The sequence below is a fragment of the Manis javanica genome, chromosome 4 (genome assembly GCF_040802235.1).
Source record: "Manis javanica isolate MJ-LG chromosome 4, MJ_LKY, whole genome shotgun sequence".
Taxonomy (NCBI): domain Eukaryota; kingdom Metazoa; phylum Chordata; class Mammalia; order Pholidota; family Manidae; genus Manis; species Manis javanica.
In genome coordinates this window covers 33,233,890-33,260,081 of record NC_133159.1, presented here as the reverse complement: position 1 = coordinate 33,260,081, position 26,192 = coordinate 33,233,890, and the positions used below count along the sequence as shown (strand labels likewise).

Genomic DNA, 26,192 nt, shown 5'->3' with positions numbered 1-26,192 from the left:
TCACATGAAGGTCAGCCTTCCAAGGGTTAGTCCATCACTCTTTTTGAAGACTTGGCTGGACGGAGGAGGCCAAAGGGTAAAATGTCAGCCTAGGAACCTGAAGAACTCAAGTCCCAGCCCTGGCTTTTGTTTGCTGAGTATCCAGGGCCTCTGCTCTCTGAACTGAGGCTCCCCATTTATCATACAAAGTGTTACAGCAATTCTGTAATTTCTTGGGCATCTTTTTCAATGCCCAAAATTTTGTTCAAGTGAATCTTTGGAAAGAACTGTACAAAAAATAAATAAAAAAAGAGAGCTGTCAGAAATTCTGTGAACTCCTGCCCCTCCCCCTCCTGCCCTCCTCCGAACCGGAGACCAGGTAGTCTGAGAACTGAACACCAGAGCCAGTCATCTGGTGCACTTTGGGAACCATGTGGGAAGCTTGCAGGGAGGGGATGGGAGCAACATCTGCATTGTGTGGGCTCCAGGATCCTCCTCCTGCGGGGAGCGCCCTGCATCTGAATGGTTGAAGTAACATGCCCTCCCTCTGCCAATATTGACCTGGGGCCTGCTGTTAGCCAAGCCTAGGGCTTGGGCGCTGTGCTAAGGGCACACAGGTGCCGGTCAAAAGGCCAGGGTGCTTGGCAAGTTATGCAACATGGCCAGGGCCATCCAGCATTCCAGGGTGTGGGAAGGGGAGGTCCTGAAGCTGACAGCTCTTGAGCACCAGCGTGAGGGGAAGTGGCTTCCTGGGTGAGGGTGAGAGCTCTCAGGGGACCTGGGACCCCAAGCTGGGGTGGGGATTGTGAGGTGTGGGGGCACGAGAGCCTTCTCTGTGCTGGACCCTGGACCCAGATATTTGCTGAACTGAGAGGTCTTGGGTGCCCCTTGGAGTGTCAGAATTTGAACATAGATCTGTCTGACTTCAGAGGTCTTTTCCTCTAAAGCCCTGTGGGTTGGGATGGGGGTTCAGGGATTCCTGATAGACTATTTCCATAAACTCTTATTGCTGATATTTCAGTATTCATTAGGGGTTTGATAAATGGCCACAGTAAAATCGGTTAGGGTGAACACGATTCTGGCAAAACAGATAAACAGTTCCCAGTCTTGTGGGCGGACAGTAGATTGGGTGATCCCAACTGCTTGAAGTAAAAGCAGAGACCGCAGAAGACACAGCAAAGGCAAAAAGCCTATAAGAGTGTGCGATGTTCTAGTAGGCAGCCCCATCCAGTGGTGGGTGATGATGGGCTGCTGTGGGTTGCAGATTCTGGGCTTTATGTTGCTCCTCTACCTTTCACAAGAAAGCCACAAGCTGTGAGGTTTTTGTATCCTTTCTCTAAAGGGTTTGCCAACTAGTTCTTCAGTTTGGCACCTACGTAAATGATATTGAATGAATGGACTCCATCACAGTATTTCAATTGCTGCCACAAAGCTTGTAGGGGAAGATGGGCCATGGTGGGTGGCTTCCCATCCATCCAGGATTCAGCAAATGCTTGTTGAGTGAATACTGCAGACTCCCTAAATGGCACTAAAACAGGACTTGACAGCAACCCTTTAGGGAAGGAACCCCTATTCCCATTTCCTGTGTGAGGAAACTGAGTCCCAGAGGCAGGGCTGTCATGTATCCCAATTCCAAAGTGAAGGGAAGCAGCTCTCTGCCGTTCAGCCTGGGTCTCCCAATTCCCAGTCCAGCAGTGATCAGGCTGGGTGTGAGGGCAGTGAGGGCATGGATATGTGACTGCTCTCAGTGCCTCGTGCCTGCTGAAGAGCAGAGGCTATGTTCCTCTCCTGCGTCCAGCATCCAGCCACACTGAGCACCCCCTGTTCTATCTGGCCATGTCAGGCCCTCTTTCTTCCCTGCACGTACTCTTCTGTCTACTGGGAATGCAGTGTTGCCACTGCTTCCCTACTTGGCTGTCTCTCTGCATGTCCTTCACGGCCCAGCTCCAGCTCCAATGTCACCTTCTCAGAACCCATCTTTGACTGTCTCCAAGTAAAAACAGAAGTCTCTCCCTCTAGGGTTCCCACAGTGCCCTCTCCCTCCACCTCCTCATCCCCATCCCTGTTGAAGCTTAGGCCACACTATCCTCCCCACAGGTCCGGAAGCCTCCCACTTGATGTTAGGACTGGGGCCCATTTCATCCAGGCCCTGAAGCACAGTTCACTCACTTTTCAGTCAGTCTAATGCAACTGCTTGCCTGGGTGGATATGGACCTAACCAGGGAGTGGGTAGGCAGGTTTTCTAAAGCAGAGTTTGACCTTGACCTGCCTGAGGTAAAGTCCAGCCCAGGGGTTTGTCCTTGGCTCCTAGCAGCCCCCACTGCCAGAGGCTACAGCTGCTCGGCAGGGTCCCAAGAGTGACTTCAGAAGCTCGGAGACCCCTGGGACACCAGAGCAGACTGAAAACAGGGCCTGCAGTGTAATAACCGTGCTTACCTCTCACGGAGCCCCTTCCGTAGCGCTGTTCATTCATGTGCTACTGGCAGGTATTTACAGATCCGCATATCATCTGTATTATTTTTCCTTATATTTTTATTTAAACTGCTTTGTTCTAAGTAATATGAAATCACAGGGCTCGTTAAAAACATTTATCTTTAAAAAGGTTCTATATTTCTATGGCTTGAAATTCAAAAAGGGTATAAGATGGTCTCCTTCCACCCACCACTGTCCCCCAGATCCCTCAAGGCACAATGTTACCTTTCTTGTGCATTCTTTTAAGTCAGTAGATATGTATATTCTTCCCTGCCACACCCAGCCATTTTTTTTTTTTTACACAAAAGGTAGCATACAACACACTGCTCTGAAGCTTTTTTTTTTTTTTTTACTTAATATATCTTGGGAGGTGTCCCAAAGCTATGCATAAAGAGCTTTCTTATTTATGCATTTTATTATATAGCTATGCCACATTTTATGAAATCATAGGTTTGCATTGTTAGTTTCATATTTATTCTAGCATGCACTGGAAAATACATATCTGGTATACCATTAGTGTCACCACTGGGCAGCCCAGTAGACATTCCCAAGCTAACCTAACGCATGTGCCGCAGTTGGGAGAGAGCCCTCACATGGCGGGCTTCAACAGCCACTGTCAGGCCTTTCATCGATGTGGAGTGCCTTGTGACTTCCTCTTACTGAATCCCAGTGGTCACCCAGTGAGTTAGGCTTGGCTGGGGCCCACCAGAGACGGTCTGCTCACCATGCACTGTCAGAACTGACAGCCCTGAGTCTGCAGGCTCCCTAGGAGTTTGAGAGAAGTTGTGGTGCTGGGTCAGGAGTGTTTTGAGCTGGGTATGAAGGGCAGGATGTAAGGGAGGGTGTGGCCCATCATGAGGAAAGCCCAGCTTCTAGGATGAATGTCCAAATTTGGCCAGGAAGGGGCCAGGTGGGCTGGTGGGAAACAAGGCCCCAGCACTCACCTGATGGAGAATGGGCTCCAATTTGTGCACTCAGGCTAACCGGAGCCTCCTTCCTGTTTCTCAGCCTCTGATGTGAACACCTCAGCTTTCGCAATCATTGGCCTAATGGCTTCCAGGGAATGAAAAGACCATGCTAGGAATGGGTCTGATTAATAGCTAAGCCTAGGGCTATCTGTGAGGATCTTGGAGTCAGGGCTGCTTCTGGGTTCTGTGGGAAAAGCAAGGCTGTAGCAAGGCTGTGGCCAAACTAAGACTGTCCCGTCTATGTGTGGCTAGGATTCTGTGCTTCCCAGCCCTCCCCTCCAGTGTCCAGCCTGGTGCAGGGCACGCAGCGAATGCCAGTCATTTGTTTGGCATTGCTCCCCCAGCTCCATTCTCTCACAGCCAGCCTGCATAATGTCACAGTTCTTGGCTTCTTCATTGTTAAAGGCAGAAACTAAGAATCCTCTCCTTTCTCCAGCAGGGGACAGAAACCTGTCACCCTTTTTCTCCCCGGCCCTTTGTCGATTGAAAACCCCTTGGCCTGACATATTCACCTAGTGTCATGTACTTTTCCAAAGCACATTTCTGGCTTGTATGTCATCTGTGTCCAAATAACCCTGGAAAGTGTGTGGTCTAGGGAGGGTTGCCATTAGGGACACTTGGTGGGGAGTTGGGGTCCCTGAGCTCCAGCCTGGCTCTCTGTAGACCCCTGAGTGAGCTGGGACTTGTCTCTGCCTCTCAGTACTCAGTTTCCTCCCCTCTCAATGGGGGCAAGGGAAGGGAAGACAACATTTACAATGCGGATAAGCATGACTTCCCATTTTGCAGACAAGCAAATGGAGGGGTAGGGAAGAGTTGGGAAAAGTGACTTAGCCTATCAAAATTCATAGAGCGACTAGGCAGGTGGGCTGGAATCAGAAGCCAGCACCTGCAGGTCCAAATCCAGGGTACTTCCCCCACTCTGTGCTGCCCCTCCTCCCATGTAATTTGGCACCCATTGTATAGGGGAGTTGGCTCCTGGACCTCCCAGTCAGAGTCTCAAGTCACCTGGACCCTAGGCATGCTCCAACAGAGGAATGAGACTCTAGAGAATGCCAAGGCCTGTTCTTTAGCCAAGACTCGGCTGCAGACAGAGAAGACCCCAGGTCCCCTCTCTCCCCAGGAATGAGTCTTGCCAGCCCAGTGTCTGAAAGTCAGTAGGGCTCGTTTGGGCACCTGAGGTCAGGAAGTAACCAAGTTTCCTGGGAGAAGGAATGGTATGGTGCCAAGAGTCAGGCAGATGCCTGAACAAGAGAACCTGCCAGCCTAGACCCTGCCTTGTAGTAATCTGGGCCCAAACATGCCTGTAACACATGCTTTTTTTCTCTGCAGAAGCTGACGGGCCGCCTCATGCTGGCTGTGGGAGGGGCAGTGCTTGGCTCCCTGCAGTTTGGCTACAACACTGGAGTCATCAATGCCCCCCAGAAGGTGAGTACCATGCTGTGCACTACATAGCTCTACACACTCACCCTGCCTCTTGAGTGTCAGTCATTTCTGTCAACTCAGCATCTGCCTCCCCAGCCAGTTTTCTGACCCCAAAATGGTCAGAGACTCTTGGCTTTGGCTTTGGAATCTTGGGGCTGCAGAGTTCTAGAAGCTCAGGGCCCACAGAGTCACAGGGTCTTTATAGATCATCTTGGCCAACCCCCATCCAGTACAGGCATTTTCAATAATCAAAGCAATGCTTGGTATAAGGAAGCTCTGTTTATATGACCCTCTGGGTTAAAAAGGACTGTTGTGCTTATTTCATTTGCTGCTCATAACAGTGCCATTAGGCAAGCAAGCAAAGAGCACCACTCCCATCCTCCGTGTTGGGAGAGTAGCTAGAAAGAAGAAACTTGCTTGGTATCATCCAGCTAGTCAGGGATAGAGCTGGTGTCCAACACGAGTCTACCTTGGAGCCTTCCCACCAGGTGGTCCCAGAGCCTGGGCTCACACCCATCCAAGCCAGCACACTCCCTTGTCAAATATCACCTGTTCTACATTGCAACTGCCTCCTCTCCCTGGAGGCCTTGTGCCAGTCAAAGCAAAAATGCATCTTTCCCTAGGGAACCACCAGCGGGTGGAGGGCTGCACTCACTTCCTTTTCAATACAACACATCCCAGATCTGTTCTTGCTTGCTTACTTGAATGTCAGGGCTGGGAGGGACCCCAGCCATTGATCATCGCCTCCAGCGTAGCCCAGCCCCAGCCCACTTGCTTTAGGGAGACGAGAAGAGGAAAGGAGCAAGGGACAGAAAAGAAAAGTGTAATGTCCTTCCTCTGTACCTCTATACCAGGCCTTTTGTATATGTTTGCAAGGATGGGTGATGATTTCCATTTTACTGACTTGAAAACTGAGGCCCTGGGCAAATGAGATGACCAACAGGCTAGAGGTCACATGGCTAGTGAATGGTGGAGTCAGAAGCCAAATTGTTGTTTTGACAACCTCAAGCTGTCCTCCTGACCAACTGTCTTGTGAGTTAAAAAATCTGTACCTTCCTGGAGAGGACAAAATGAGAGTGGGCATTGCTCCTGTCAAGACTGCATTCACAGTCCAGATGGGTGGGACTAGAAGGTGTGGCTGGCTCATGAGGATGAGGGGCCTGTTTAGGGGAACCGGGCAGTGTCAGGAGTCAGAGCTGGGCCATCTCCAAATGGGGGGGGCGGCTGTGGGGCCCACGCCTGATGCTGGGGAGCAGGTCACCAGGAAGGCTTGGCCAGCTGAGTCATGCTCAGCTGCCCCGGAGCTGACAGGACTTTTCCAAGCTCGTCTGAAATGGTGACTGTGGGCCCATGCTTGGAACAGCCCCAGGCTCTGCTCTAAGTGCTCTGAGCAGCTCTTGGCAAGGTGTGCCTTGGAGCTGGCTCCCTTTGGGAATCCTTACAGATGGGAATTCTGCAGTCTTAGAGGGATGCTGAGTTCTCCACATGATTGCACCTTGGGGTCCCTTGGATGCTCCCTGATCCTGATCTGATTGGTCTGGGATGCTGTTAGGGCATCTAATTATTAGATGTAAGAACTTCTGGTGTAAATGATGTCTTAACTGTGATCATGTAGTTAATGATAGAACTAGGACCCTAAGGTCAGGATATAGCAAGTGTTTTCCAGAAACATAACAGGGTTGGGGTGAGTAGAGGCCTACAAAGGTGAGAATAAAATGCTCAGAGGTGAGAAAGTCTGGTGTGTCACAGCGGAGGAGAGAGTAGCCTGGGGAGGCCCGCAAGGTAAGCCCAGAGCCTGACCCTGAAGGGCCTTGTGGGTGGGTTTCGCTGGCATGGCACAGTCAGAACGAGCATGTAGGCCCCGACGCTGAGCTGTGGAATGTGGACTTCAGAATGAGGACAACGGGGGCCCATTGAAGAGGACAGATAGGATCTGATTTGCATTTTAGGGAAATGGTCCAGGCATCTAGTGCAGTGGGATGGCTCTGAGAATGTAAGACTAGAGACAGGGAAACTAGACTGAAAGCTGCCAGTGCAATAGGGGCAGATAAACAAACACAGAAGGGGCAGGATTTGGTCATCAGCACAAGAACAGGAGAGCAAGGCATGACATGGCTTCTAGGCTTCCGGCCTGGGTGATGTGGGGTCTGAAGGAGGAGCAGGGATGGGAGGAGGTGATTAGGAATTGAGGTTTGGTACAACACAGCCAGAGACATGCAAGAAGCACTTGGCCATGGAGATCTTTCTTGAGTCCGTAGTCAGCTGGAGAAAAGTGGACAGTTGGTCACGGCTATCCAAACAGGAGAGGATGATGTCCAGACTGCGTGTGGAATGAAAAGAGAAATACGGGTCAAGCCCCAGAGCATATCACCTTTGCTAGAAGAGGATCTAGGTTGGAGAAGAGCATCTCAAAGCCAGGAGATGGGAACTCACAAAATAGGGAACTAGAATGCCTGGGGGCAGGGGTGTTCGCTGTCTTGTCCTTAGTGCCTAGACTGGGGCCTGCCCACAGAGAGGCACTTGGTGAATCGTGGGCAGCTGGACAGCGAAGGAGTGCAGTCAGGGCCCCCAGAGGCCGACCTGGACAAATTGGCCTGTACTGCCAAATGCAGAAGTGACCCAATGATGGTGACCCTGTGTTGGCAGAGGCAGGCTGGATGGTGCCCTGCCAGGGAGCCACCCTGCAGCTGGTTGAAGAGAGAGGGGAGATAGGAAGAGCAGAGACTTGGTGGAAAAGGGTGAAAGGAGGGTGGCAGCTGGAGGGGTCATCTAGGTAGGCTTTTGGTTTTTTTTAAATATGAAGACTTCATTTTTAAACCTGTTGTAAGGAATCAGCAGAGGAGGAAAGGGTGACAGTGAGGGGAGGGGTGGGGAGAGGTCTTCCAGGAGGCAGGGGTAGTGCAGCAGAGGCAAAGGGGTGGTTGGGCTGGGAGGGACTGGACTCTCCTGAGGTTGCAGATGTGGACGAACCCGGGTGGTTTCTCCAGTTCTTGGGACCTCCCACCTAATCAAATAGGTGAAAGGTGAGGACTGCTGAGGATGGTGGATGCGGGGGCAGCTGACTGGGATTTCTAGAGGCCTGGTGGGCAGCACAGAAGTTCCAATTGAGTTTGTAAATGACATTTATAGGAGCGTTTGTGGGTACCTGTCCAAAGGTCACTTCAGAACTCAGCCTCTGAAGATGGAAGCAAGAGACCTAAGTGGCCAGAACTGATAGCATGCACACTGAAACTGAGCAGTGCTTCCTGGGCATGCACTCAGGCATGCCGTCTGTTTACCCTTGTGCTTTACAAACACTTTTCATAAGCTTGGCTGTAGTTTTTCCAAACAGGAGCAACTAGAAGTGATAAAGCTAATGTGAAGCGGTGCTAGGACGACACGAGAGAAGGAGAGGAAGTGTGGCCCAGAGCTGGCTGCCCTGCCCTGAGGCACCAGAGGTGGCACAGTGATTTGGCTCTGCCAGCACTCCAAGGACTGTGCCTGGTACTGTCCCAGAGTGTGGGGAGACAGAGCCGTGAACACAGGCACATCCTGATGCGCAGAGAGCTGCTTAACATAAGGTCTGAGCTGGGCTTCCTCCCTGCCCTCCAACTACTCAGCCACCTGCAGGGGCTGGGGAAGACCCCTTGGGAAAAGCTCGGTTATAATTAATGGAGGGCTTTTAGGGGCTATGGGAGCCAAGAGGAAGGCAGTAATGCTGGGGTGCAGTGACGGGAGAGACAGGAAGGGCTTCACAAAGGAGTTGGCAGCGGTGCTGGACCTTGAGGGAGGTGTCGGCTCCCGGGGAAGGAGGGGTGGGTCCCACAAGCAATGGGGGGACAGCTTGTGCAGAGATGCGGTGGCATGAAGTGTTCTGTGATGTGGGATTTGGAACACACTGACCGCCCTTGTCTATTTAGAAGGACTTTTCTTGGGGAACCGAGCTGGGCTGGTGAGGTTAGCCTGCCCGCCAGAGGACTTTGCCCCTCAACTGGTGAGAGTGCCAACAGGACATCAACTACCAGAAGCTTAATCTCTGCCATAGAACAGGCCCCAGAGGGCTTCCTCCTGGAAGTGGTTAATCAATCATTACATTATCTTAACTGTTTACAGAGCACCTCTATAGTGAATTATCTCTTCACAGCACCCCACAAGGTGGGTGGGGCCGAGTTTATCTTTCCTTCTTATAAAGGAGGAAACCCAGGCTAGGTGCGGCACCTGGAAAGTGAAAGGCTGAGCTGGAGTCTGACTGCAGGCTGCTCCAGGTGTGAGTGGTGACTACATCCCTGTGACGTCCCTATGGTGGGGAGGCGGGGTGGGCAGAGGAGGGCCCAGCCGCAGAGAAAGAGAATAAATGAATGAGGACATCCTGACCACCATGCTGGGTGGAGAGAACTGCCTCCCCCCTGCCCGTGTGACTGAGCTGCCAACAGGATGACTAAACGCTATTTAGCAACCATGCGTTCCTGGCCAAGGGACAGTGTCAGGCATCCTCAGAAACCAGAGAGCTTGGGCTAGAAGGGGCCTGACTGCCTGTTGGCTCAGCAGTCCTTATTTGACAAAGGAGGAACCTGGTCTGGATAGGGGGTACAGTCTGCCCAAGATGACCCAGCTTGGAGAGTGGAAATACTGGGGGTACATTCCACTGCCCAGTGCTCTCTGGGGCCAAGCTGGGCTCCAGACAGCCTATCCTTACCTCTGCTATGTACAAAGAGGTCTGCGACCCTTCTCCCCTTCAGCCATCTCCACGAATACAAACCCTCCCACCTTACAGCTCACCATGTGCCAGGCATTATTCTTAGTGCTTTAGAAAACACTAGGTAGGCACTCGAATCCCTGTTTTATAAGAAGCTGGGACACAGAGATGTCAAGGGATGAAACCAAAGACACAGAGCTAGTAAGTGGCAACAGTGGGATTTGAATCCAGGGAGTCTGGCTTGTCTGCACTCTTGACCACTGTAGAAAGGATGGTAGTTACTTTACAGTCAGATGAGTGGCCAAACACCCTTTCACACACTACAGCTGTTACACAGTTGGTCCCCCTGCTGTGACTCACAAGCCAAGTCAAGGTCAGTCATGTACAGACATCTCAGCAGTTTCTCACAGTCAATTGCACAACCTCTTACACCATTATACCCTGTCACAGCTACAGTGTCTCAAGTCCCTCAGATTTATGCCTTGTTTGTCAGTTAGTGACCACTCTTTCCACCCCCAGCCCTGTGCTGGAACCCAGATGAGTCGGACTGCCCCCATGTTGAAATTTGGTCCAGAGGGAGCGCATAGTGCCTTGTAGTTAGCTGTCTGGGGCAGTGACAGAAACCGTTGACAGGCCAGTGGGAGCGCAGAAGGGGGAAGGGGAAGGGGAAGGTGCCTGGCCCATAGAGCAGGGTTTCTCTCCACTGTTGACATTCTGAGCCAGTTTGGTGGCGTGAGGGCTGTCCCTCGCTTTCTAGGATGTTTAACAGCACGTCTAGCCTCTACTTGCTAGATGCCAGTAGCATCCCACCGTGTAACACCCAGAAATGTCTCTGAAAACAGCCAGGTATCCTCTGGAGGTCCAGAGCGCCATCTGACACTGCAGTAGGGAAGAGGGCTGGGATCAGGAAGGCCTTCCCGAGGGAGCCTGCGCATTCTCTGAAAGGGTACCAGCTCTCCAGGAGAAGGCCAAGCTTGCAGCAAAAGCGAAGTCAGGTGTGGGGTGCCAGGCAGTACAGGGGAGTCACTGTGTGGGGGGGAGGGGACGCTTCAACCTGCGGTAGTGGGGATCCAAGAGAGGCTGTGAACAGGGGCTGCCGACGGGAGATAAAGACCCCTGTTTCTGCAGGGGAGACCCTGGAGGATAGGGACCAGTGAGGAGGCTGGAAAAGCAGCCTGGGTGGTCTGATCCTCTGCTGTGGGGTTGTGGCCCAGCTTCTAGCTGCATCTGGCTGCCTGGGCCCTTTCCCCACACCCAGGGCCACCCAACGGGCGGGGCTGTCTGTCCAGCCCTACCTGTGGCAGCTGTTCTGAACTCCCAGCTGATCTTGGGGCTGAGAGTTGCTATGGAGACATAAGCTCTGGGCTGGATGTGGGAGGGGCGAGCTGACATGCACTGCCCCACTCCCACCCCCAACAGCCCCAGTGTTGGGGAGACGGCAGGGAACAGGAAATAGTGGTCAAGGCTAGGCTGAGGGATTGAACTGGACAAGCTGGCCTTTTCCTCCTAACTGGAGCTCAAAGCTTGGTGGCTGTTTTGTGATGTGGTGAACCCCTTCATCCTCCCAGTAACATCTAGGAGAGAGAAGAGACAGTTGAGAGGGAAGTCTGACTCCCTCATGGATGATCTAGAAGACCCAGGCCTTCTGGGTTACAGTAGGAATATCCACAGGGAAGGATGGTAAGACCAGCCAGAGGTTCCAAAACATACATCCCTTCTCTTGGCAGTAGTCTAGCATCCTAAATGAAGGGTTGGCGGGATTGCCATATCCAGCTAGCAGCCTTTCTTCATATGGCCCATGACCTAAGAATAGTGTTTATATTTTTGAAGGGTTGGGGAAATGAAAAAAAATAAGTATATGTAGTCAGCAGACCCTAATATTTACTCTCACCTTTTATATTAAATGCTTAAAATCCCTGCTTTAAACTTTGACTTGTATGCTCCCTGCTGACAGGGAACTCACTATCTGTAAGGTGGGAAATCTCATCCTGTGAAGCCTAGGAGGCTTTTCTTTCCCTTGAACCGAAGTCTATGCTCTGGGGCTCTGCAGACTTGCTGGGTCCCTCTACCTGGAGCTTTCAGGCAGAGTCTGAAGATACAGCATTACTCCCCAAGGTAGCCCCAAGTTCCTTCAGGTTTTCTTACACTATAAATTCCTTAGGGTGATGCTTTGTCTTCTGGCAATTTAAAAATGGAAAACCCCATCCCTAATGTTCCTCTGAAGGTGGTGGCTTCTCTCCTTGAGGGAACAGCAGTGACTTGAGCAATGGCTTATTCCTAATTCCTATGCCAGGCAGTGGACAGGCCCTCACTAGACACTGCCTAGACACAGAGGAAGTCAGAACTTCCTCTGTAGACAGGCAGACGTGTGGTCCTTCACTCACAATTGCCTGGGCAGGGAGGGCAGAGGGGGTTCCCAAGGAGTCAGATGTGACGTGAGCTTCCCTCCACCCCAGAACTGCTGGGGTGAGAATAGCTCTTTACTGGAAACTGTCCAGTCCAAGCGACTCCCAGCTGCCCAGAGCTGACCTGCTTCTCCACACTGGCCCCTGCAGTGCTCTAAGTGGGTACCCTCCAGGTTCAGGGAGAGGTGATTGGACAGTATTCTCTCATAGCCCTCAGTGATACCATGACATTCACCCCTCAGACTGACCAGGACCCTCCCTTTCTCCCCAGCATGCATGTACTCACAGAGGCCCTCAGCAGGGTGGAGAGGCTAGGAATGGGCTGGGAAGAAAGCAGGGACACAGTCAGATGGCTGAGCCTGGTGCAGAGTTCTTACTGCCATGTTGGGGAGCAATTAATTGTGGGAAGCAGAATCTGGCTTCAGTGGATGGAAAGGGTTGGGAGCTAGGGCAGGGCTACAGGGTAGTAAGTAGGACAGATTAGAAGGTAGCATTCACAGGACCTGGTGATTGATTGGATGTAGGACAGTGGCAGGATCAAGGTATCTCCCAGGCTTATGAGTGTACAAGTGGGGTGGGAGTGTTCAGATGAGGCATTGCCTCAAATATGAGCTGCCACTGATGAGGCTGCCAGTAACTTTGTGGAAACCCAGGCTGTGGGATCCTGTTAAGGGAGTAGTAAGTAGGCCCTTCTTCCCTTAGGGGCACCCAGCCTTGGCTAGCAGTGGATGCTGAGGGCGGAAGAGGTGACTCCAGAACTTCTCCACGTGTTATGTGTATGGGTGGGAGGAGTGCCTTCTAATTCTCCAGGGACCCCTTACCTTTCCTGGGCCAAGGATTAGCTTTGAGCCCCACACAGGGTATGGACCCCCAGCTCAGAGAGGACACAGCCAACACACCAGCAGCAGGAAGGGAAAACCAGGTGTAGCTTCTTCCCGGAAATCTCAGGCACCCATTGAGAGACAGGCGCCTACTGCACAGCCTCAGCTTGGCCAGGAAGTACTGCTGGGAGGTAGAGAGGATGAGCCCAGGGCAAAGGTGAAGGGGCAGGCCAGTCACCCTTTTTTTACCCCAGATTGCAGAGGATCTCATGAGCCATGGAGGAGCAACCCCGGACAAAGCATGCCCCAAGCAGGAGAGAGACCAAACGGGCATCTCCAGCCAGCCCCGAGGGAGGGTTAAAGACCTGAACTGCCAAAACAAAAACAGCCCACAGCCTTTAAGCTCATTTAGGTAGTAAGCCCTTAGTCAGCACTTACTTCTTTGCAAGCAATTCCAGTAGCTGACTTCTTGGCAAAAAAATGGTAGGTGGAGAGATGTATGAGAGCACCTGAACCACAGTAGGGGCAGGGAAGACCCTGTGAAGTACAGAATAAAAAAATCCAAAGCCATCTAGGCAAACGCCTCTCCTGGCCCCTGTAAAAAACTCCAAGGACATCAGTGCCCCGGAGCCCTGTTTATAGGTCTGGTTGCTAAGGCAGCAAAGTATGAGTGACAGGTAGAAAGATTTCTACCCAAATGACAGGTCAGGAAAGTTTGGGCCCTCAGAGGGGTGAGCCTCATTTATCTGGAAAGTTCTCTTATCCAGGACAGCTTGTTCTCTGCAGAACCTGATAAAATGGAGCACTACTCTTCCCAACCAGTCCTCCTCTGGAGTTGATTTTGTCCCTTGAACACTAGCACTCTGTTTTGTTTTGTTGAAATCTTCTTTCTGCCTCGGCAGAAGCAGGGGTTTCCAAGAGGGGAGCCTAACGCCCTTTCTTCACTAACTCCTGCATTCACTCACCAGGTGTCCCTGGCACCAGCCCTGAGACAGGCCCTGGTGTGAATCCACTCGGGTCCCTGCCCTCAGGGAAGACAGACTCCTGAGACCCTTTGAGCTGGATCTCAAAAGGTTTCAGCGTGGTAAGGCAGGGTGAGCCCCCCAGGTGGAGTAACCATGGAGGGTGGGGGAATGATGCATAGGAAAAATGTGGAGACAGTGGTAGGTGCGGAAGTCAAACTGGAACCTGGCAGGAGTCTGGTTTCGAATATGATATACAGGCTTATTTAGACTCTGGGTGGATTTCACTGTCCTTGGGTCAGTACCAGAACGTGGCAGGGGGAACCCTTGGCTCGGTGATGGTGCCAGGCACTGTGTAGGCACTGTAAGTATGTTTCATTAATTCCCTGTAGCACCATGAAGTAGATAGTGCTAATGTTGCCATATGAGATGAAATAATTTGCCCTTAGTCCCACATGAGGTAGATGATAGAACTGGTTGTGTCCAAGTTCCTAAGCCCTGCACAGTCTGGCTTCCTTGTGACAGACATATAGGTCATTAGGGCTGCCTCCCACCCCTCCCATCCCCACTCCCTATCCTATCCTAACTCCCTGGAGCCCAGCCTCTGTCAGGTGTGTCCAGACCTGGGGCAGATCGTGGCAGCAGGGCAGCAAAAAGACGGGTAGAGGCCAAGAACCCACTGCAACTGTGGGGCCATTCCCAGCATACTCAGTGGGCATTCCTGGGACCTCAGTGGGTCCTTGGCTCCCCCTTTGGCAGTTGTGGCTGCTCACAGCTTTCTCTTGTGCTGGACCCCTGGGCTTGGGGTCAGGGTGGTTAAGGAGGGCTAAGAGCAGTGACAATGGAGGTTATATAAGAGACTGCATATTGTTATATGCCCATGAACTTGCAGAGGCATGTGGGGAGGGATGCCAGAAAGGGCTGGGTTTGTATGGAGTTGAGCTTGAGCTTCAGGTGGTGTGGGAGGAGGGGCGTGCAGGTTTTAACTGGCCAAAGCCAGGAATATTCAGATTACGTGAGCATGAGTCTGTGTGTGATGGTGTATGTACACAGGAAGCTGTTTCTGGGTATGTTGGGTCTTTGCCCAGCTATGCATGTGGCAGGGTGGATCTGGCAGTCCCATGGCACTGGGTGTGTGTGTGTGTGTTGCCTGACAATACAGTGAATGTTGTCGGGCAGAACCGGTGCTGCCTCCTGCCACATTCCTGGGATCCAGCCAGGCCCCCGCCCCTCGGTGGGGGCAGGGCTAGTAGACAGGCCTGTGCTAGGACAGGTGGCTCCAGTTCCTGGAACTGCTTCCTTGTCTGTAGCTTTCCCTATACCCCCAAGCTGGGCTCCTGGGATCAGGGAGGAAGCCATGGGTCCTCCCAGGTGGAACTCCCAGGCCAACTGGGAGGACCTGGGCCTGGGGGTCAGAAGGAGCAGCGTGAGCGTCACGCTGGTGCAGGCTGGTGCGCCAGGCGCTGAGTACGGTCAGTTGAGCCTGCCTCCCCTTCCTCCCAGAGCCTCCAGAGGAAGGCAGAAGCCATCTGTCCAGCTGTACTTCCCAGCAGGGGGTTGGGGAAAGGGCGCAGGTGGCAGGGTCACCTGTTAGGGGTGCTATGAGGAAAACGAGGGCAAGGGGGAGGAAGTGTTTTCTGTCTGAACCCCTCTCTGCTCTATGCCTGAACTTCACCACTGTTTATTTGCCATAATCCCCAGCAAATCCTTTTGCACACGTGAAACCGCAGAGCACTGGAAACCCTGCCTGGGGGAGCGTGAGAACTGACAGTGCTCTGGGAGATGGAATCCAACATCTCCCAGCCCCTTGTTTCTCAAGTGGGGAACAGGCCTGCAAAAGCGGAGGGGCAGAGCTCAAGAACAGGCAGTCAGTTTGGGGCTGGGCCCTCCCAGTATCCTGTGGTAAAATGGCCCTCTTCAAGGGGAGTGCCAGGGAGAAAAACAACAGGGGCCTGGCCTCGCCCACCAGACTGCTTCTCTCCCTGCAGGTGATTGAGGAGTTCTACAACCAGACGTGGATCCACCGCTACGGGGAGCACATTTCACCCTCCACACTCACCACACTGTGGTCCCTTTCCGTGGCCATCTTCTCTGTGGGGGGAATGATTGGCTCCTTCTCTGTGGGGCTTTTTGTTAACCGCTTTGGACGGTGAGCAGAAGAGGTCCTGGCCCTGCCTCGGGAGTCCCAGATGGGAGTGGGGGTTGGGGAGACCTCACTGCCTGCTCAGGGTGTTACCTATGACCCAGCCCCTGGGGATCCAGGGACCCACCTGACCTGTGACCCCACCCCCAGGCGAAATTCAATGCTGATGATAAACCTGCTGGCTTTTGTGTCTGCTGTGCTCATGGGCTTCTCGAAATTGGGCAAATCCTTTGAGATGCTCATCCTAGGCCGCTTCGTCATCGGTGTGTACTGCGGCCTGACCACAGGCTTCGTGCCCATGTACGTCGGGGAAGTGTCCCCCACAGCCCTTCGAGGGGCCCTGGGTACGCTGCATCAGCTGGGCATCGTCGTCGGCATCCTCATCGCCCAGGTGAGCCAGGGTACGGTCTGCTGGCCCAGCACTGCCCCCACCTAGCACCGTCAGGGGCTGTCAGGTTTCTGTCCAGATCAGGCTTCTCCCCCAGCCTTCCACAGCCCTGCAAAGGATAGCCTTGCTGTGTACACCCTAGGCACAGAGAGCGCACCGCCACCCAGTCCTTCCAGGGCCTCCCTGGAGGGACAGCGAGTCCAGGTGCCTTGACCCTTCTCATCCCAGTCTGCTCAGCCTCATGTGTTTTCTTCTCACCTTGGGGATCCGGCCACAGGGAAGCCCGCTGTTCTCAATAAGCTGGGCTTTCCTGGGCCTTGTTGCATTACATATACACTACCCTGTCTCTGGAAGACTTTCTCTTCCCCACCCCTAACATCGTCGGGAGTAGCAGCCTATATGCTCTGTGCCAGACACCTGTGTAGTTGTGCCACCTGTCCTCCCACCACTACCATGGGGTATGTCCTGCCTTCCCCATGTTCCAAATAAGAAAACTGAGGCCAGAGAAGTTAAGCCTCACATTAGTGGCAGAGCCTCCAGAACTGGAGTGCTTTCTCAAAAGCAGCAGCTGACACAAAGCATGCAAGGGCCACCCAGTGGAGTGGGGCTGTGAGTTGGGGCCAGTGCAAGGGCACTCATGGCTGCTTCCCCCACCCCTGCTTCCCCCAGGTGTTTGGCCTGGACTCCATCATGGGCAACGAGGAGCTGTGGCCCCTGCTGCTGAGCATCATCTTCATCCCAGCCCTGCTGCAGTGCGTTCTGCTGCCCTTCTGCCCTGAGAGCCCCCGCTTCCTGCTCATCAACCGCAACGAGGAGAACCGGGCCAAGAGTGGTATGGGCAGAGCCCTGCCCTCCTCCCCGCCCCTGGCCCCAGCCTTCTTCCTGCTCTGAGCCACCTCCACCTTCCTCTGGTCCCCCAGTTCTGAAGAAGCTACGCGGGACAGCGGACGTGACCCGCGACCTGCAGGAGATGAAGGAAGAGAGCCGGCAGATGATGCGGGAAAAGAAGGTCACCATCCTGGAGCTGTTCCGCTCACCTGCCTATCGCCAGCCCATCCTTATCGCCGTGGTGCTGCAGCTGTCCCAGCAGCTGTCAGGCATCAATGCTGTGAGTGCCCCGCGCCCCCGCTTCCTGTGGCCCCAGCCAAACTGGTCAAGTGCATGCTGTGAACAGATCCCACGCTTAAAACACCAAACAAGCCCCTGCCAAACGAGCAACTTTCCTTTAGAACCAAGACCCAGAAGGGTGCTTGTGCAACACCCCCTTCCTTGTATACTTAACCCCATGTCCTGCACCCCACAGGACAGAGGCAGGGGAAGGGCCACAGCACCTGGCCCAGCCCCAATGACTTATCTGTCCTGTAGGTTTTCTATTACTCCACAAGCATCTTTGAGAAGGCGGGCGTGCAGCAGCCTGTGTACGCCACCATCGGCTCCGGCATTGTCAACACGGCCTTCACCGTCGTGTCGGTGAGTCTTTGTCATTGCCCATCGCTGCTCAGCAGCCAGCTCAAAACTGAATGACAGCATTGACTGCCAGCTGGGCATGTGTCACGTGCTCTACAAGTGCTGTCAGTTCATCCTCAGAAACTTGTCAAGTTCATTGCTCGTATCAGACAGCAGATGACACTAATGCTTAGAGACATACAGGGGCTTGCCCAAGGTCACAGCCAGGAGGCTCAGTTGTCTGGCTGTCTGGGGCTGGCTCTCACCCCAGTACTGATGTCGGGCTCTAGGGCCAGCTGTCTCCCCTTCAGGTTCTCTGTGCTCTGCAAGCCAAGCCCCAGGGAGGAGGTGGTCCCATTTTCCCCTCAGTCTCTGCAGTGCTGTGGGGCTTTGCCAGCACAGAGCCTCTTGAGTTCAGAGGGGCACCAAGGCAGGGTGGCACTGATGCTGTCTCTGCCCACAGCTGTTTGTGGTGGAACGAGCTGGCCGGCGGACCCTGCACCTCATAGGCCTGGCTGGCATGGCAGGCTGTGCTGTGCTCATGACCATCGCACTGGCGCTGCTGGTGAGTTGCACGCTCTGGTGATGAAGTGGCAGGGGTGGGTGGAAAGCTCCCATGGGCTTCAGATCCCAAAGTGCCTGTCTCAGCCCCAGCCTGGCCAGCAATACCCAGAGGCCGGGTGAGGGCTGCCCTTCTGCTCCTTAGGTCTTCTCATTCCACCCCACTCACATGCTGTCCTGACCCGGCTCCTCTCTGCTTGGCACTTCCTCGCCACAGCATCTCTGTTCCTGGTCCCCAAGAGGTGCTTCACCCCATACTAAGCCATTCAGTCTTCATGTGTAGCCTCAATTCATCTTCATAACAGGCCTAGAAATATATACCCTTCTCACCAGAGGCATAGAAACATGCCTATCTCACTCAGTTCTCACGACCAGCAGGTCTAGTTCAATTAGTACATAAGTTGACTCTTGAACAACGTCAGATGCCAACCCCCCATGTAGTCAACGATCCATGTATAATTTTTGCTTCCCCCAAAGCTAACTACAAATAACCAGGAAGCTTACCAACAACATGAACAGCTCATTAACACATATGTTGTATATTAAATGTATTATATATTCTATTCTTAAAGTTAAATTAGAGAAAAGAAAATGTTTTTTCAAATTGTCATAAATCTTCAAAAAATTTTTTCGTGTTTGTTGAAAAAAATCCATGTGTAAGTGGATCCACACAGTTCAAACCTTGTGCTGTTCAAGGGTCAACTGTATTCCATTTTCACAGGTAGGGAAACCTAGTCCCAGCGAGGTAGTAATGAAGCATATAAAGGATGAAGCCAGGAATCGACCTCAGGTCCCCTGGCTCCAAGCCTGTGACTGTTACCTCCATTATTACCCTGTGACAGGCACTTCATGTGCATGAACACTTCATCTGCCCAACCTCTGGGCAAGGAAAGCACCCATGTGTGTACTCTTTTTACAAATGAACTAAGGCTTACAAAGTCCGGTGCTTGCCCAGAGGTTCAGCATACAGCAGGTGATGGGTGACACTGGGGAGCTGAACCAAAGCCTGTAGCTTTTCTCCTGTGGCTTCCCCTCCTTGAGAATGATCACATACAGAACCACTTGCCTGGGGCCTACTCTGTGCTGGCTGTAAGCTGGGCACCTGGACACTTTCTGACACCCCCAGGAATGTTCTTCATCCTCCTACTGCAAGCAAACTGCTCTGCAGCCAGAGCCAGGGGACCACAAGGACTTCTTAGCACCTCCTTCATGCACACCCCATAATCATTCCTAGAGGGTAGACTCACAACAACAACCCTCCTGTACGATGTGGATAGTTTTGTTCAGATGAGGAAACTGAGATCCAGCTCACGGTACCTAAGTCACATGGCAAATCCAAAATCAGCCCCAGCCTCCTTGCCTTCCAGCCCAGAGCTCTTAGCCCTCCCCGGGCTGCCTCTGCAGGTTGTTCCCTCTGGGGTACGATCACGGCCCAACCTAACTTTCCTCCCTTCTCTCTGGTCCTCCACAGGAGCAGCTGCCCTGGATGTCCTACCTGAGCATCGTGGCCATCTTTGGCTTTGTGGCCTTCTTTGAAGTGGGTCCTGGCCCCATTCCCTGGTTCATCGTAGCAGAACTCTTCAGCCAGGGTCCTCGCCCAGCTGCCATTGCCGTTGCTGGCTTCTCCAACTGGACCTCGAATTTCATTGTGGGCATGTGCTTCCAGTATGTAGAGGTGAGAACCCCCATTGTCTGCACACTCACCGTTTCTGTCCTGCATGCAGGACCCTGAAGTGCTCTGCAAAGTGCTCTCCCAGCTGTACTCATTGGAGTCATGCTGAGGAGGAACGTGGGGCTCAGAAGCCCAGGTCACAACTAAGAACCCTGACCTCAGTGCCAGGGTTCTTTCCTTAGCTTTGCATTGTCTTTATTCTCTGCGGTGGGAACCTGCTTCCTGGAGCCTGTTGTTTTCCAGGTGCAGGCTGAGTCTCATTTAATCATCTAGCACATCAGGTTGTGGGTGGGTGTTCCCTTTTTTAGATCAAAGTCCCAGAGGTAAAGGCCTACAAGCCAAGGTCCTAAAGCCAGGGTGCAGGGTCAACTCCAACCAAGTATGTCTGTATCTTCCAGCAACTGTGTGGTCCTTATGTCTTCATCATCTTCACTGTGCTCCTGGTTCTGTTCTTCATCTTCACCTACTTCAAAGTTCCTGAGACAAAAGGCCGGACCTTCGATGAAATTGCTTCCGGTTTCCGACAGGGGGGTGGCAGCCAAAGTGACAAGACGCCCGAGGAGCTGTTCCACCCTTTGGGGGCTGATTCCCAAGTGTGAGGTGCCCACACCACCAGCCCGGCCTGCTCCCAGCAGCCCCAAGATCTCTTGAAGCACCGGCAATTGGATGAAATATCCAAACTGACAGATCTCAGCAAAGCCGGGCCTGGGGCTCCTTTCTTCAGCAAACAGTGACATCCAGAAGAATATTAAGGACTTTCACAGCTCTAGGACTTTAACAGAAACAAGACTGTTGCTCAGATCTATTCAGACAAGCAACAGATTTTATAATTTTTTTATTACTGATTTTGTTATTATTTTTTTTATCAGCCAGAGTCTCCTGCACCCACACCCCAGCCTCACCCTGAATGGCTCAGTGCCTGAGGGTGGGGACCACGCCCTGCCTAGACATTTGCCTTCTGCACCAATCTAATCCATAGGGCTGGACCTATGACCATGGACACACTAATCAAACCATGAACTAGGAGGCTTCTACCCCAAAAGGTGGCTGTGGCCACTGCCTTCTGTGGGCCTGGATCTCCCCACCCTAGGAGGTCAAGCTCCATTAGGATTTGCCCATTCCCATCTCTGCCTACTCAACCAACCACTCAAATTAATCTTTCCTTGCCTGAGACTGAGAGCACTGGAGTGCAGGAAGGAGAGGGGAAGGGCCAGACTGGGCTGCCAGGTTCTAGTCTCCTCTGCACTGAGGGCCAGATAATCGCCATGAGAGGAGAGCCATGGGAGGCCAGGAACTCACTGCTCAAGAAGACATGGACACTCCTGCCCTGCTGTGTATAGATAGAAGATATTTATATATATTTTTTTGGTTGTCAATAGTAAATACAGACACTAAGTTATAGTATATCTGGACAAACCAACTTGTAAATACACCACCTTACTCCCTCTGTAACTTACCTAAACAGATATAAATGGCTGGTTTTTAGAAACACGGTTTTGGCGTGCTTGTGGGTTGAGGGTAGGGAGGTCTTGATGGAAATGGGAGAGAAGCAGCTGCTATAGTGGCTTTCTTTTTAACTCCAGATCCAGCCCTTTCCAGATACATCTGATTGAGACCCTTTGTTGCTTAAAAATCTGTATGATCCTATTATCCATAGAAAATCTAAGTATCTTGGCATTTCCATTTTCCTTTACATATGGTAGTTGGTATTTAAGAAATGATAGCTATGGGCTAAACCTTGATGCTCAGGCCTTGATGTACATATCGTAAATGTGAGATAGGTACTGTTATCTGCATTTCATAGGCTTGAGGTTATGTGCTTGGAATACTCATAGCAAATATGCTAAAACCCCTGCTTTTAACAATTTTACTACTCAACCCCTACCCCGTACTTGACTCCTCACCATAGCAAAATGAACCATGTTTACTGCATGGGCCCAGAGCTGGCAAGCTGCCTTCTCCCATCTGTTTCATTCAGATATGCCTGCCTGAACTCAAACCACCCGCCAACCACCACCACACACACACCTCTGAATTTCAAAAGCACTTCATCTGTTCCTTTCCTGTGGCACTATATCTTTCCAGCCTTTATTCCTAATTTCTCCCACTAGTCTTTCATGGACAGAAGTCACTTTGGTTCAACTGGGTCTTCACTAAATATAGGGCTTGGCAAACGGGCACTCAGAATGAATTAAAGTTCCAGGGATATTTGTCCCTGGAGGCTCAGCTGAGACACTATGGAGGGAATTTGCCTGTCAAAGCCCTCTGGCACACAGGCAAAACTATAAAATCTTGGCATGAAGTGGGGTTGTAAGGAAGGGCTGAGAAGGTAAAACAGGTACTTGGTAAATGGAAGTGCCTATGTGTATTTATCAGGTACAGAGAATTCCCAACTAACAAATGAGTCAGGTTCAGAGAAGGGTTGTGCCTTGCCCGAGCCTGGGGGTTAACTGAAGGGCTGGACCAGGTGAGAGGTGAAGTGGGACGAAAGAAGTCTGTGTCCCCAACAAGCTGCTTTTGAAAGCAGTAATCTCAAGAGCCGCGGGCGGGGGCGGTGCGGAGGAACAATGCAAAGCCCTGTGTGAGTGGCCCAGGCTACCAGGGATGCACTCAGGACTCAAAAATCTACGGCGGCTGTTCCCACTAGATGGGAAGTAGATCAGGTTGGATTTGGGGCTGGAGGGGCGCACGGGGCGCATCAGAGGCCAGCACTGAAGGATGCAAAGTGGATGGAGTGCAGAGTCCACGCTGCTCCTTGGGTGGGGCTCACGCGCCCCAAGCCCCGAACTGGGGCAGAGCTCGGCAGCACCGCAGCCCCACTCCGGCCCAAGGCTTCAGACCCGGGTCTGAAAAAGGCCGAGAACCCACTCCCCGATTCCCTTCCCGCACTAGGTTGGCTCTAACTTGTGGGGCGCCGGCCATTTCCCAAACGGCAAGGTGCACGCAGGCGCCTGGAGCCCGGCCCCCCAGGCGTGGCCCACAATGTTCCGGGAGGCACAGCTTCAGGTCCTTTGACGCCTTCTCTCCAGGGGCCGCAGTCCATCGCGGGTCTGGATTTGGGGCCGGCCCATCGTCCATCCTCCACAGAACCTAACACTGCTGCTCCAGGGCCCACTCAGCGGTCGCGCACCCACACAACTAGCCTCATTTTGTCTCCTCGCCGCGGGGCGGAGTTACGTGCTGTCTCCACCAATCAGCCTTTGGAATGGCGGGGGCGGGCCGAGGCCCTCACCAATCACAGCTTGGCTATCAGGGTCGGCGGGCCAGGCGTCTTCTCCTCCGGCCGGACGCCTGTGCACGTCTCTCCTGGGAGGTGCCTTTGCTCCAGAAGCGAGCAAAGGTGGCTGGTTTAGCGCCGGCGTCCTGGGGAATGTAGCTTACCTGGGATGCAAGTCGCGCGTAGGATGATGTCTACGGATTCTGACGAAGGCGGGCAAATAGGTAACTGGCACCTCCTAGGCCACTTTTTTTTTTCAGGGCTTAATTTCACCGACAGTTTTGTGAGATACTTTATCTGATACCTTGGGCTCAAGTCTCCCATCCCTGGAAACTCTCTGGATCAGGTTCCCCCGCTGGACCCCAGAGCTTTCTGTACTACCTCCATTAAATCGCTCTCCACACTACCGGAGTTGACTGTCCATCACGTTGGGGAGGCAACTTCTAAGTCATTCCTTTGTCCCCAGTTTCCACCACAGACTCTCAGAATTGTGGAATGAATGAACTAGAATTTAGACTCATTGAAGTTGTCCAATCAGTTCTTCCAGTGCAGTTTTAGGCAGAAAATCCAACAATTCAGAATATGCATTTAATAATAAGGGAAGAATATTCATTCTTCTCTGTCAAAACTACCTTTTTAATGCCCCTTTCTCATTCCATGACTTTTATTTCTTAAGACTCCCACAAATCCGGCCCCTGCCATTGCCACTGCTGGCGTAGACCTCTCATCCTTTCTCCTGGGACTGCTGCAGTACCTCCTCACTGTTCTTCCTGGTTCCTGTCTCTTTTGCCTCATTCTCCACTGCAATCTTGGTGATCTTTCTAAAATACAAATCTAGTCATGTTTTCTCTTACTTAAAACCTTCCCTGGGTACCTTAGGACTATGTCGAGCTTGCTTAGCCCAGAAATGCAAGGCATTCATGATCAGTTTCTAGCTCTCATGACGCAGCCTCATCTTTCACTAATGCCCCACTCCGCCCTACTCCATCCAGCCTTTCTCCAGGCATTGATCACTCTGTCCATGTACTTCTTCACCTATGGGCTTTTGGCTTCCCTCTGCACAGACTGCCCTCCCACCCACTCTTTTATCCCGTCAAAGCCCAAGAAGTTGGCAGGGGAAACTGCTAGTTGGAGGGCCTTGCTCATCCATTCCTTGGGACACTGCTGCCAACTAGTGGCTGTTGTGTGAATATTCAGGGCCGTTTTAACCTCAACCTCTGCCGTTTCAGAGAGTGGATTGCTTTGGAGATAACCCTTCATTGTGACTGTTACAACAAATCCATTTGGTAACCCTGTCTCTGACACTTGGGAAAGAGCTTCCTAAAGCAGTGTCTGACCACATGACTCGACGGCTTAATGTTCCCCACTGTCTCATGGTAAAGGCCAAATTCCTTAACCTAGCAGTCAAGATTTTTCATATTCTGGTCCTTGGAGACCTTATCTTCTAATACACTTCAAGATTCAGCCACAGTGATGTACTCAGTGTTCCCTGGACAGCTCCTCACCTGTCTAACCCAGAAAATTTTTGTTCATACTTCTTTTTCCTGGTCTGCCTTTGATCTCAAAAAGAAAAGAAAGAAAGGCTGTTTGATCTCAAAAAGATCACATTAACTGTCACTTTCTCTACCAAGCATTGTTCATTCCTTCAACTGTTACTTAACTGAGCACACACTCTTTGCTAAGCTTTCTCCAAACCTATATGGTATCTTAGAAAGAACATGGTTCCTAGAGTCAGATATAACTGATTTCAGATCCCTGGTCTGCTACTTGGTTGAATAACCTTGGGTAAGTCAGGTCACCTTTCTGAGCTTCAGTTTCCTTAACTGTTATGTTAAGGTGAAATAAGATAATGCATATGTAATGCAGATATAAGCTGGTGTTACTCCATATTCACCCTTCTACCCCATTCAGCAAGTCTGGTACTCACCCCCAAGATTTCTGTGAATTCCCAGGGATTTCTTCCCTTCTCAAGGTCCTCTCTGATTCTGACAGTCAGTGTCTCTCAAACCACCTGGTGCAAGATTCCCAGCACAAGCTGTTTCTTGTCATGGAACTTGTATATTTTCTTTAGTTTCTCTTTATTTATTTACTGAGCACCTATGGAATGCCAGGCACTATTCCAGGGCTAGGGATCCAGCAGTAAACAAAACAAAGATAAGCCTTCATGGACCTTATATTCTGGTGGGAAAACCCAATAGACAATCAACAAATGTGTAATAAAATAAGAGATGCTGATTTGTGTTATGAGGGAAAAGGGCAATCTAAGAGGATAGCGGATGACAGAGCATGAGAGCTGGGGTGGATGGGTCAGTTTTAGATGAGATTGTTTGAAATCTTCTCTAAGGGAGTGAGTGATATTTGAATACATACTTGAGTGAAGTAAGGAAGTATATCATACACTTCTGGGGAAAGATCCCTCTGTGTCAAGAGAACAGTGCGTTCAAATGTGCAAAGGTGGGGCTATGTTTGGCCTTTTGAGGACCAGCAAGGAGGCCTGGGTGACTGGGTTAGAGTAACAGGTAGATGATGTCAGAGAGGTGGCAAGATGCTACATCATGTAAGGCATTGTGGATCACACAGGGCCTTTGTTTTTAATGGCAGAAGGGTTTTACTGTTTTGATATCTTATGTGTGTTAATTATAGTAAGTGGTTATGGTCAGCAGGTTAGGTATAGGGCTGCCCATAAGGAGAAAGGAGCACTTGGAGCTGGCTCCTTCAGACGTCTCCCCAGTTGGGCTGACACAGGGCCCAGATGATGCTGCTGGGCCAAGCAGGCAGGTGCACAGGTAAGGGCCTCAGGGCTGGGCTGCCAGCAAGAGGGATGAAGCATCTACTGTTCCCCAGAGTGCCCAACCTATTGGGCTGACAGTGGGCTGGGGAGGTATTGTCCACCTGCCCTTTCTCCTGCAGAGAGAGCTCCATCCAACCCTTGCCCCTCTGGTATCCCTCCTGCTGCTGGCAAATCTTTCAAACTGCGGCCTCAGTGTTGGGTCTCAGCAGGACTGGCAGAGTGTGCTTGTCCTCCACAGGGGCTGGAGTCTCAGCCTCCCAGAGTGTTCCT

The 26,192-nt window shown here is 51.9% G+C and overlaps 1 protein-coding gene and 1 long non-coding RNA gene across 2 annotated transcripts in view; one reads left to right on the top strand and one right to left on the bottom strand.

Moving 5' to 3' along the window:
• Positions 1-21,403, top strand: part of SLC2A1 (solute carrier family 2 member 1) — a 28,026-nt gene extending 6,623 nt beyond the window's left edge. The window contains exons 2-10 of the mRNA XM_037002307.2: positions 4,749-4,844; positions 15,693-15,853; positions 15,998-16,238; positions 16,905-17,067; positions 17,156-17,343; positions 17,601-17,705; positions 18,145-18,246; positions 19,714-19,917; positions 20,313-21,403. Of these exons, the coding sequence (XP_036858202.1) occupies positions 4,749-4,844; positions 15,693-15,853; positions 15,998-16,238; positions 16,905-17,067; positions 17,156-17,343; positions 17,601-17,705; positions 18,145-18,246; positions 19,714-19,917; positions 20,313-20,513 (1,461 nt within the window). The 3' untranslated portion in view covers positions 20,514-21,403. The remainder of the gene's footprint in view (positions 1-4,748; positions 4,845-15,692; positions 15,854-15,997; positions 16,239-16,904; positions 17,068-17,155; positions 17,344-17,600; positions 17,706-18,144; positions 18,247-19,713; positions 19,918-20,312) is intronic.
• On the bottom strand, positions 2,711-5,036 carry LOC140848881 (uncharacterized). Its single transcript, XR_012130141.1, has 2 exons — positions 4,886-5,036; positions 2,711-3,504 (listed from the first exon to the last, which is right to left on the bottom strand). It is a non-coding gene; the product is annotated as an uncharacterized lncRNA (long non-coding RNA).
• Positions 21,404-26,192: the final 4,789 nt, after the last annotated feature.